Raw genomic sequence first — 12,638 nt, forward strand, 5'->3', positions numbered from 1 at the left:
CATGGCTTCGATCCCTGGTCCGGGAAGATCCCACATGCCGCGGAGCAACTAAGCCCGTGCACCACAACTGCTGAGCCTGTGCTGTAGAGCCCGTGAGCCACAACTACTGAACCCGCCTGCCACAACTACTGAAGCCTGCACACCACAACGAAGAGTAACCCTGGCTCCCTGCAACTAAAGAAAGCCCGCGTGCAGCAACAAAGACCCAACGCAGCCAAAAATTAAATAAATAAATTTTTAAAATAAAAATAATAAGATAACTTCTACTTTGGGATGTGAGTCATAACTCCTAGCCTACTGTACTATTGATAAATGCTAGCCAAAAACAATAACCAGCTAAAAGGAACATTGAAATAAAGTGGTAATGCTGTAACTAACTTATCAGGACAGCCTATTGGCAGTTTTACCTTATTCCTAACTGCTCACACTTGAAAGTTTATGGAGGCTGGAGACATTAACATTTGCAAGGTTTTAAAGAACGTTTTTTGCCTTTAAATTGCCTTTCAAATTTTAGGTTTCACTGCCTCAAGGTTCTCAAGGAATTGCCCATCAGACTTACCAACAGCCTGTTATGTTCCCTAATCAGTCTAATCAAGGATCTATGCCTACAGCAGGAATGCCAGTTTACTATAGCATCATTCCACCTGGCCAACAAAATAATTTAAGGTGAGTATGAATAAAAAGCCTAATCTTATAGCTCCTCATTGTTTATCAGGATTGTGGTCTGTTGCTAATTTTAAAGTTGCCTAAGGGGCATTACCTGAGATCATTCTCTAATCTAGAATAGAAAAACTACAATACAATCTATTTATCTAGCATTTTTTTTAACAAAATCAGTATAAGCAAGGCATTCCATATGTAAACCAATGGAGAATCAAATTTTCTCTCATGTGCCTGAAAGTAGTAGGCCAGTCTCCTTTTACTCACCTAAGTGGAATCAATAGTTGGCCATAGATCTTAGAGTTAAGAGCGTTTATGTGTTAATATTTAAGGTTTTTGTAAGAGTCTGGGGAGAATGTATTTCCTGTATATAACTTCAAGAGCAAAATATCTTGCTGGAATTTTTCAGGCTCTGGGGAGCTCCTTTTTCATCAGTAAGAGGAGGGAGGCATATGAGAAGCAAATGATAGTAGGTCTATATTAAAGCAAGTCGTGAAGTATTCCATTAGCCACTTAACTTAAAAGAACAGAAGCTTCTCTGATAAGCCTAATGTGTTAAAAAAAAAAAATAGTCTTCCTTTGAGTTGGGTACTTTTAGTCTGCTGTTCAGAGTGGATTACAGTCTTTCATTTATTCTCATGACATTTCTGTAAGGTTGCCAGAGTAGCCTTGGTGCTCTTTTTAATAAGGAGTCTGAAGGTAGAATTGCTGATAAGAAAGAGGCTGTCACCCAGTTATGGTTACAGATGGTATTTAGAGGTTAAGAAGGGGTTGCAGTACTTGCTTCATTGAATCTGTTTGGGAAAATGGGGACTTGACTCTCATTTTATTTGTTGTCATAAACACACATACATACACACCTGAGGAACTCACATATTTCCTCCTCTCTGTGGATACCACAAACTGAAAAGGCCCAGGCTTTTTAAACAAGTTGGTTGAAATCTCACAGGCAACTTTGGAGTTTTATACAATGATGAGCCCCAGCTCTTTTGTGGTAGAGCTGCTGCACAGTGAAAATTTAAAAAAAATTTTTTGGGGGCCTCGCTGTGCAGCACGCAGGATCTTGTTTCCCGGACCAGGGATTGAACCTGCATCCCCTGCAATGGAAGCACGGAGTCTTAACCACTGGACTGCTAGGGAAGTCCTGAAAATAGAAATTTATACTGTGTTAAAATTTCCCATTATTTTTTAAAGCCTTCCAGGTGATTCTTCTGGCAATAAGAGTTGAGACTCACTGACCTATGCTAACCAGCCCTTTTTTTCATCTGTACACTTCAGCTATGCACAAGTCTCCATAACCAGTAATATTTTACACATTTGCAAGAAAGTCATAATATCTGTCATTGTAAAATTTCATCCAAGACCCAGTGTCCTAAGGTAAAACTGTGTCGATTACTCCATACCAGCAAGTATAATAAATCTCAGTTTGTTCACAGGGGGAAAGTATATCTTAAACTCTAAGCTATAGGGTCCTGATCCAAACACACATGTTTATACTAAAACATTACCAGATTATAAGATTTCTGTAAGAACACTAAGTGAGCCTTTGTTCTGAAAAATGTCTTCCTTAGCTTGAGTTGCTTAGCAATCCATTTTCTTGTGGCGGCTCCTTATGCAGAAAAGTGGAATTTGAATTATCTTTACTTTCAGCTCAACCAATCAGTTATCACTGAGGCAATTTTGTGTTTGGATTGGATTGTGTTGTTATGTGTACTATGAGGATTTAGCATGGCCTGATACAAATCATGTGCCTTGTCACTTTCAGCAAGCCATGTACCGGTCAGAGAAACTAGTTTTACAACAAATCATGGTATTTCTGTCTATGATGTAGAGAAAAATCTAATTTCATTCCTACAGTCTGCAAAAATGGGCAGGCTAGTTGGATAATATTTTCAAAATGCTCCCATTTGGGGTTTTTTTGTATTACCATTTATTTTCCCATTTTTATCTTGAAACTCAAAAGGAGAATATACTTTTGTCTTTGATCTGCAATCTCAAAGGGCTAGCGTACAGAGAGGGGAACTTGAAGAGACTGTAACCTTTATTTTTCAGAACTCTAAAAAAAAGGTTTCACAGAATCTTTATGAAATAATGAAAAAGAAAACCTACTTTTAAGTCTTTTTCCCTTTTCCATCTGCATAGTCTGTTTTTCCTCATTTTGTAAACTAGTATCCCTCTAGTGTCCCCTTTGTCCTACTTCTGGAACTGTTTTGGATTCCTTTAATTTCTCCTAAACTTCTAGTTTTGCATTTTGGTTTTTTGTTTGCCTCAGCCATCGTTTGAAATAATTGTCAATAACAGAGTCTCAATCTGAACCACATGTTTTAGTGAACTTTTACTTCTGTTGTTATTAAAAGGGAATTTGTTAACACTTAGCCTAGAGAAATAAAATGTAATGAGAAAGTTACTTCTGGTGCTAAAACACTGCCTTTTCAGAATGTTTATTTTCTCTTCATTGGATATAACAGCTTTTATTTATCAGCAAAATTAATTAGTAAATTAAGTTATATGGACAAAAATAATGTTAAATAGGAAGGGAAGAGGATGCTTATAGCTATTCCATTTCTTGTAAACTCACCGAAAATGAGTGATAATAGTAATTTTTTAATATAAATTTATTTATTTATTTTTGGCTGCATTGGGTCTTTCTTGCTGCCCGTGGGCTTTCTCCAGTTGCAGTGAGCAGGGGCTACTCTTTGTTGAGGTGCACAAGCTTCTTATTGCGGTGGCTTCTCTTGTCGTGGAGCATGGGCTCTAGGCGCACGGGCTTCAGTAGTTGTGGCATGCGGGCTCAGTAGTTGTGGCTCACGGGCTCCGGAACGCAGGCTCAGTAGTTGTGGCGCACGGGCTTAGTTGCTCCATGGCATGTGTGATCTTCCCGCACGAGGGCTCAAACCCTTGTCCCCTGCATTGGCAGGTGGATTCTTAACCACTGCACCACCAGGGAAGTCTCTATTTTATTTTATTTTTTTGGAAGTCTCTATTTTAGATTAATAATTTTTAAGTAGATATCTTTAAAGAATAAGGAGGAGAGGTGTTATTTCATGCAAAAATCTTTTCATTTTTCAGTCTCTCTCAGTGAGTTTCTATTGGGCAAAATAATTCTCCTGCATCTACATTTTGTCCGTTAAAAGAGTGTTCTCTCTATTTAACTTGTTTGGGTCTTCCTGATTATACGTAAAATACAGAGTCATTGTAGAAAATTTGAAAATATAAAATTTTCAAAATGTAAAAAAGGGTGAAAAAGCAAATCAGCTACAATCTCACCACTCAGAGATAATCACTGTTAAATTTTGGTGTCTTCATTCAAGTTATTTTTCAGTGTACACATAATATGTGAACTTTGTTAGGAATCATATATTCTAAACATTATATTTTCTATATTTTTAATTACATTGTTCATAAGCTCTGGTTTCAAAATTGAACCAGGGACTTCCCTGGTGGCGCAGTAGTTAAGAATCCACCTGCCAAGACGGGACACAGGTTCAATCTCTGGTCCGGGAAGATCCCACATGCCGCGGAGCATCTGAGCCCATGCGCCACAACTACTGAGCCTGTGCTCTGGAGCCCATGAGCCACAACTACTGAGACCGCATGCCACAACTACTGAAGCCTGCGTGCCTAGAGCCCGTGCTCCGCAACAAGAGAAGCCACCGCAATGAGAAGCCCGTGCACCGCAACGAAGAGTAGCCCCGCTCACCACAACTAGAGAAAGCCCACATGCAGCAACGAAGACCCAATGCAGCCAAAAATAAATAAATAAATAATTTGTGATGAATAAATAAATAAATAAGCCAGCCCCACAATGTGGCCAAAATAACAAATAAAGAACTCTAAGAAGGAAATTACAAGTTTTGCAGTTCATGAAGTCTTACAGATAAAAGGTCAAGAAGAGTATTTATTCAAAAATAGGTAGTACTTTTTTGAAAGACAGAAGGCAAAGAACTTATGTAAGGAGAAATTCAGTTAGTTTTTTTTTTAAACATAAGGAAAAAGGAGTACACCTCTTAATCTTCCCACCCACTTTTGAATTATTCGTTAGATTTTTACAGCTTTCTTCCTCAAGTAAATTTTAAGCTTTTCCAAATTGTTTCTCAAAATCCATCCTGACTTTCTTCACAGCCCAAGAATTTGAATGGCTTGCCATTTTATTTGTTATTTCTTCAGGCCATAGGTAACCTAGATAACAAGCGATCCCCTGAGATACTCCAAGTTTAGGAAGCAGAAAAGGTTTGTGTTGGAAGTGCCCCTTTGGCATATTCTATTTATTTTATTTTGTGAATAATTTCTATTCCTTGAGAGTGTGTTTTATACTGCTGTGTAAAACAACTCTTGTGTTTCACACTCCTGTGTAAAACAACTCCTGTGTTTTACTTATCAGTGTTGGGGACAATATCAGACATGTTGATGAAAGGATCTTAAAAACCTACATCCTCTTGATTTCCATTTCCAGCCATGATAGAGTAGTAGAAACCAAATTTATCCTCCTACCATAACTTTAAAACTAGAGACAAATACATGAAACAACAGTTTTCATTAGGCAGTGAGGGACAGTAAACCCTGAGAGAGGGAAAACAAACAAGTGAGTCTTCCGATTGCTCCAGCTTGCTGCCTGGGGAGAGTGTCCTAGCCACATCTCAGGGAGGAGGAACCCAAGCAAGACCCTCTGTCTAAGTTAAGGAGATGGAATTAGGAGTCCCAGGAAGCCAAGGTGGCTTAGAGTTTGCAGGGCAGCATACTGAAGAGAAGAGGGTTACAAAGAGGTTGCTCTGGAGATCTAAGTGGAACCCTTTTGAGTCTTAGTTGATTTCTGACTGGTGCATTTATGTGCAAAAATTCCCCAAGGCAGGGAAAAGAACCATTCAAAAGGAACAGGCAGAACAATCCCTGAAGCTCACACAAGGACAGGAAGAGTTTAAATTCCTACCAGCCAGTATGTCAAAACCTCATAACACATGAGGCATTGAGTAGAGGACTTAAAAGAATACTGTCTCAGTAGTGGAGGACAATTAGCCTTAGATTAAAAGCTGCTCTGGTCCTGCCTTAAACAAGCAGGACCCAAGAGGATTAAATTGTCTCCAGATAACTGTGGCTCAGAACAAAGCTCAGAAATATTATTTAAAAATACAAGGGGGACTTCCCTGCTGGCGCAGTGGTTAAGAATCCGCTTGCGGGCTTCCCTGGTGGCGCAGTGGTTGAGAGTCCGCCTTCCGATGCACAGGACACAGGTTCGTGCCCCGTTCTGGGAGGATCCCACATGCCGCGGAGCGGCTGGGCCCGTGAGCCATGGCCGCTGAGCCTACGCGTCCAGAGCCTGTGCTCCGCAACGGGAGAGGCCACAGCAAGGAGAGGCCCGTGTACCGCAAAAAAAAAAAAAAAAAAAAATCCGCCTACCAATGCAGGGAACGCAGGTCCAATCCCTGGTCCTGGAAGATACCATGCCACAGAGCAACTAAGCCCGTGCCCCACAGCTACTGAGCCTGTGCTCTAGAGTCCACGAGCCACAACTACTGAGCCCGCACACCACGACTACTGAAGCCTGCTCACCTAGAGCCTGTGCTCTGCAATAAGAGAAGCCACCGCAGTGAGAAGCCCATGCACTGCAACAAAGAGTAGCCCACGCTCGCCGCAACTAGAGAAAGCCTGCGCACAGCAATGAAGACCCAACACGGCCAAAACAAACAAAAAAAAAAACAAGGATATCCAACAGTCAACAAGGTTAAATTCATAATGCCTGGCATCCAATCAAAAATCAGGAAGTGTGCAAGGAAGTGAGAAACTAATAAGGCCAATAATGAGGAAAAATCAGTCAATTGAAACTGACTGAAACAATGCCAGTATAAAATTCAGACAGAGGAAGAAGAACTAGGAAATAATGAACAGAGCATCAGTGCTTTTCAGGGGGCCTAATGCATGTGCAATTGGCATCCTCCAAAGAGAGGAAAAGGGTGGACAAAAAAATATTTGAATAGTAATGGCTGAAATGTTTCAAAATTTATGAAAATCATAAACCTGCATATCCAAAAAGTTCAACAAACTCAGGCAAAAGAAATATGGAGGAAACTTTTCAAAACGTTATAAAGGGAAAATTGTAAAAGTAGCCAGAGAAAAAAAGACACGTTACATATAGAGGAACAAAGATAAGAATTCGATAGACTTCTTGTTAGAAACAATACAAGCCAGAAGTCAGTGGTACAACATCTGTATTTGGGGTTATGAGAGAAAAAACAGAATTCTATACCAGTAGAAATATTTTTCAGAAACAAATATGAAATAAAGACTATTTCAAACATGCAAAAACTGAAACAATTAATCACCAGCTTACCTGCACTGCAAGGAATGTTAAAGGAAGTCTTTCAGACAGTAAGAAAATTATACCAGATGGAAATTGGCTACACAACACAATAAAAATGAAAAATCAAACAATATACTGACTGGGAAATCAAATATCTGAAAAAGTACTTCTGCAGAGAGGATATGAAGAATTCTCAAACCTCAGTAATTTAAAAAAAAAAACACCTTCAGAAACAATTTGTTTAAAAAGTTAAACCTACGTGTGGAGCACTGCTATACAATAGTTAGAGGTACATGGTGAGGAAAGTTGTGGAAACTTAGTGATGTTCTTTTCTTAATCCAAATGGAGGTTACATAGTTCTTCATCTTATAATTCTTTAAAATGTATAATATATTTCTGGGTACTCTTGTTGTATATATATTTCAAACCCCTAAATAGGTAATAAAATCATTAACTATGGGGGAAGACTTTAAGAGATAAGGGGCAAGAGAATGGGAGGAGAGGAACTGGAGACACTAAATAGAGACAACTTTTGAGAATTGCATCCCTAAAGGGAGCATTGAATTTCAGTAGTATATGGGAGGGGGAAATGAGGTTAAGAGAGAGTGTCCTGTTCTTAATTGAAAAAAGGAGTGTTTGCATGCTGAAATGAAAGACACCAGAAAGAGGTGTGTTGCTATAGGAGAGAGGGGGTAGAGTTGTAAGGTCCTCAAGGTGGATGAGAGTAAACACTCAAATGGAAAGTCGGTTAGCCATAAATAAAATGCAGAGGATTTGCATATGGTAAATGGAGGAAAAGCAGAGTGCATGGGCTCAGATATTAGTATGTAGATAGGTGTGGTGAAGAGTTTATGAAAATACTTTTCTGACTACTTTATTTTTCTCACTGATTTAGGATTCAAGATATGAAGTGCGTTATCAAAGAGTAGATGAATGTTTTAAAGGTTGTTTTGATATAAAGATTCAGCACAGTTACATTAAGACAGATTTCAAAAAGAAAGCATCAAGATGGGAGATGTGACAGATGTCTGATAAAAGCTTATAAACATTTGTATCACTTCTGTATGTTCTAGAATGATAATATTAATGATAATTATTTGTAGAGTTCTAGAATGAACTCCACAAATAATTCATGAAAATAAGTAGTTTACCCATTTGACAAGAACTAATAATAAATTATCACATGAGAAAATGTTCACTCTCCCCAACAATCTTAAGAAATGAGAACTAAGGCAACCTTAACCAATAAAGGAGGACAAAACAGTTAACACTAAGCAGAGAGACAAACATTGCTGGGTGCTAGGTATATGAAAACTGATTCTATAAATCAGTCTGATGATATTTAACAAAACATGAAACTGCTGTACTTTTTTATTCTGTAATTCTACCTCTAAAAGGTTTACCACAAATATAATCCACCCCCAAAATTAAAATTGCTCCAAAAACAAGTTGTAAAAAATGTTGTTATTCATAGGAAAATCCAACAAAAATGATCCAAGAGAAATATGGAGTAACCTTTGAATAGTTTACTTTCATTTTTAATTTTTATTTTTTCTGCTAGGCTGATTAAATTTGGTTTAAATTCTGGTGAAATTTGCTCAGGTTGTCACAGATGGTGAATCAGTCATTGGGACTAATGAGATTCAGAGTGCTTGTTTTTTGTTACCTGCTTCAGTCTCTTTAATTCATTATTAAAGAATTAAACGTGTGATACCCAGACTACTATAGTCCCCAAATGGATTATATCGATTACTTACAGCATCTTCAGGGAACACAGCACATGTCTACTAAGCAATATTATTAAGTTCAGGAAGTTTGTTTGACTCTCACTGGCAGTAACACATCAGATGGTTTAAAAAGGCAGAAAACCAAAGCACACCTTGCCAAATATTCATCAGTTTTCAATGACATCATCTTTAGTAGTCACTAAAAACTGTAGCACATGTGAGACTTGCTTTTCGAGTGAACTAATTATTGCTTAAGAAGAATACACTGGGTCCTATTCTCCCATCAAAAATAATAATAATTTGAAATAACAGTCATTATATTTGCAAAACCATAAAGAGAAGAGATGAATGATAGCAATGACATTTTTATGTAGGGTTTTGAATACTATTACTTTTCCTAAATCATCAACCATTTTGTGGGTGACTTCATATAATATGACTTCTTTGTGTGTACCTTTTACATATGCACCATTTTTGTCCGTTCTCCTATTTCCTTATTTATCTTTTTTGTAAACAGCATTATTGAGGTAAAATTCATACACCATACAATTCACCCACTTAAGTGTACTGCTTAATAGTTTCTCGTATATTCACAGATGTGCAGCAACCATCACCACAGTCAATTTTAGAACATTTTTCTCTCCGGAAAAACAAACAAAAACCCTGAAGTAGGGCTTCCCTGGTGGCGCGGTGGTTAAGAATCCACCTGCCAATGTAGGGGACACGGGTTTGAGCCCTGGTCCGGGAAGATCCCACATGCCGTGGAGCAACTAAGCCCACGCGCCACAACTACTGAGCCTGCGCTCTAGAGCCCATGCTCCGCAACAAGAGAAGCCACCACAACGAGAAGGCTGCGCACCACAACGAAGAGTAGCCCCCACTTGCCGCAGCTAGAGAAAGCCCGCGCGCAGCAACGAACACCCAACACAGCCAAAGATAAGATAAATAAATTTATAAAGAAAAAACAAAACCCTGAAGTAGAAGCAAACCAAGTGTCCATCAGATAAATGGATAAATTAAATGTGGTGTACACATACAGTGGAATATTATTCAGTCTTTAAAAGGAAGGAAATTCTGTCACATGCTACAGCATGGATGAATCTTGAAGACATTATACTGTGTGAAGTAAGCCAGTCAGAAAAGGACCAATACTGTATAATTCTACTTATTTGAGTTACCTAGAGTCATCAAATGAATAGAATCAGAAAGTAGAATGGTGGTTGCCAGGGGCTGAGGAAAGGAGGAATGGGGAGTTGCCATTTAATGGGTTCATTTTCAGTTATGCAAGATGAAGAGTTCTGGAGATGGATGGTGGTAATTATTGTGAAACAATGTGAATGTGTTTAATGGCAGTGAGCTATATGCTTAAAACGATTAAGTTGATAAATTGTATGCTATGTGTATTTCATCACAGTTTTTAAAATTTTAATGTGAATATACTGATGAAGGGGGAAAAAAAGGAAACTCCGTACTCTTTAGCTATCACCCTCCAACCCCTCCACCACCACCATCATCTCCTAGCCACTAATCTACTCTACTACTCTGTAGAGTTCCCTGATACGGACATTTCATATCAATGGAATTATGTGTAGTCATTTGTGACTGGCTGCTTTCACTCAGCATAATGTTTTTAAGGTTCATCCATGTTGTAGCATATTACCAGTAGGTTACTCCTTTTTATAGCTGAATAATACTCCATGGTAGGGATATATCACATTGTGTTTATCCATTTGTCGGTTGATGGACATTTGGGTTGTTTCCACCTTTGACTACTGCTGTAAACGTTAGTTTGTACATTTTTGTGTAGACATCTGTTTTCATTTCTCTTAGGTATATACCTAGGAGTGGAATCACTGGGTCATGTGGTAACTGTATGTTTAATCATTTGAGGATGATGTTTTCCAAAGCAGCTGCAACGTTTTACATTTCCATAAGCAGTGCATGAGTGATCTAATTTCTCCACATGCTTCTTTCTTAATATAAATTATTTACTTTATTTTGTTTATTTTTGGTTGCGTTGGGTCTTTGTTGCTGCACGCGGGCTTTCTCTAGTTGCAGCAAGCGAGGGCTACTCTTCATCGCGGTGCACGTGCTTCTCATTGCAGTGGCTTCTCTTGTTGCAGAGCACGGGCTCTAGGTGTGCAGGCTTCAGTAGTTGTGGTGTGCGGGCTCAGTAGTTGTGGCGCTCGGGTTCTAAAATGCAGGCTCAGTAGTTGTGGTGCGTGGGCTTAGTTACTTCGCAGCATGTGGGATCTTCCCCGGGCCAGGGGTCAAACCCGTGTCCCCTGCATTGGCAGGTGGATTCTTAACCACTGTGCCACCAGGGAAGTCCTCTGCACATCCTTTAATACTTGTTAATTATCTGACTTTTTTATTATAACCATTCTAGTAGGTGTGAAGTAATATCTCGTGATTTTGATTTTCCTGATGACTAATAATACTGAATGTCTTTTCATGTGCTTTTTAAGCCATTTGTATATTTTCCTTGGAGAAATGTATATTCAGATCCTTTGCTCAATTTAATTGGGTTGTGTGTCTTTTTATTGTTGAATTGTAAGAGTTCTTCATATATTCTGGTACAGGTCCCTTAACAGATATATAAATTGTAAATATTTTCTCTCTTTCTGTGGGTTGTCTTTTCACTTTCTTGATGCAGTCCTTTCAAGTACAAAAGTTTTTCACTTTGATGAAGTTCATTTTATCTTTTTTTCTTTTGTTGCTCATGCTTTTGGTATCATATCAAAGAATTTATTACCAGGTCTGTGATCACCAAGATTTATGTCTATATCTTCTAAGAATTTTATAGTTTTAGGTCTGACATTTAAATCTTTTTTTTGGGGGGGGGGGAGGGGGGTGGCGGTTTGCGGTACGCGGGCCTCTCACCGCTGTGGCCTCTCCCGTTGCAGAGCACAGGCTCCGTATGCGCAGGCTCAGCAGCTATGGCTCGCGGGCCCAGACGCTCCGCGGCACGTGGGATCCCCCCGGACCGGGGCACGAACCCATGTCCCCTGCATCGGCAGGCAGACTCCCAACCACTGCGCCATCAGGGAAGCCCCTAGGTCTGACATTTAAATCTTTGATCCATTTTTAGTTAATTTTTTATATGGTATGAGACAAGCATCCAACTTCATTGTTTTGCACATAACTATTTAGTTTTCCCAGTGCTATTTGTTGAAAAGACTGTTCTTTCCCCATTGAATGGTCTTGGTACCCTTATTGCAAATCAGATGATCATAGATGTCTGGGTTTATTTCTGGACTGTCAGTGCTCTTCTACTAATCTGTTTATCCTGTGCCAGTGCCACACTGTATTGATGAAGTTTTGAAATCAGGATGTGTGAGTCCTCCAGTTTGGTTCTCTTATCAAGATTGTTTTGGCTATTCTGGGTCCCTTGCAGTTCCATATGAATTTTGTAATCAGTTTATCCATTTCTACAAAGAAGTCAACTGGGATTCTGATGGAGATTGTGTCAGATCTGTAGATTAATTTGGAGAATTGGCATCTTAACTATGTTAATTCTTCCATTCCATGAACATGGGATGTTTTTCAATTATTTAGATCTTTAATTTCTTTCAACAATGCTTCTGTAGTTTTTAGAGTTGATTTTTCACTTGTTTTATTAAACTTATTCCTAAGTGTTTTATTCTTCATGATGATACTTTGAATGGAATTGTTTTAATTTCATTTTGATTGTTCATTGGAAGTGTATAGAAATGCAGATTATTTTTTGTATACTGATCCTGTATCCTACAACTTTGTTGAACTCATTTACTAGTTATAATACTTCTTAAATAGATTTCTTGGGATTTTCCGTATTCATCTGTGAAGAAATTGTTTTATTTCTTCCTTTTCAATTTGGGTACCTTTTATTTCATTTTCTTGCCTTATTGCTCTGGTTGGAACGCTTAGTACACTGTTCCATACAAGTAGTGAGAGCTGACATCCTTGTCTCCTTC

General features: G+C 38.7%; 1 protein-coding gene across 21 annotated transcripts in view; it reads left to right on the forward strand.

Moving 5' to 3' along the window:
• R3HDM1 (R3H domain containing 1) overlaps positions 1–12,638 on the forward strand; it is a 180,959-nt gene that overhangs the window by 142,617 nt on the left and 25,704 nt on the right. For all 21 annotated transcript variants that reach the window (XM_049712659.1, XM_033420306.2, XM_049712650.1 and 18 more), the window contains one exon: positions 515–666. In XM_049712659.1, coding sequence (XP_049568616.1) covers positions 515–666 — 152 coding nt within the window. The remainder of the gene's footprint in view (positions 1–514; positions 667–12,638) is intronic.

The sequence above is a fragment of the Orcinus orca genome, chromosome 7 (genome assembly GCF_937001465.1).
Source record: "Orcinus orca chromosome 7, mOrcOrc1.1, whole genome shotgun sequence".
Lineage (NCBI taxonomy): Eukaryota > Metazoa > Chordata > Mammalia > Artiodactyla > Delphinidae > Orcinus > Orcinus orca.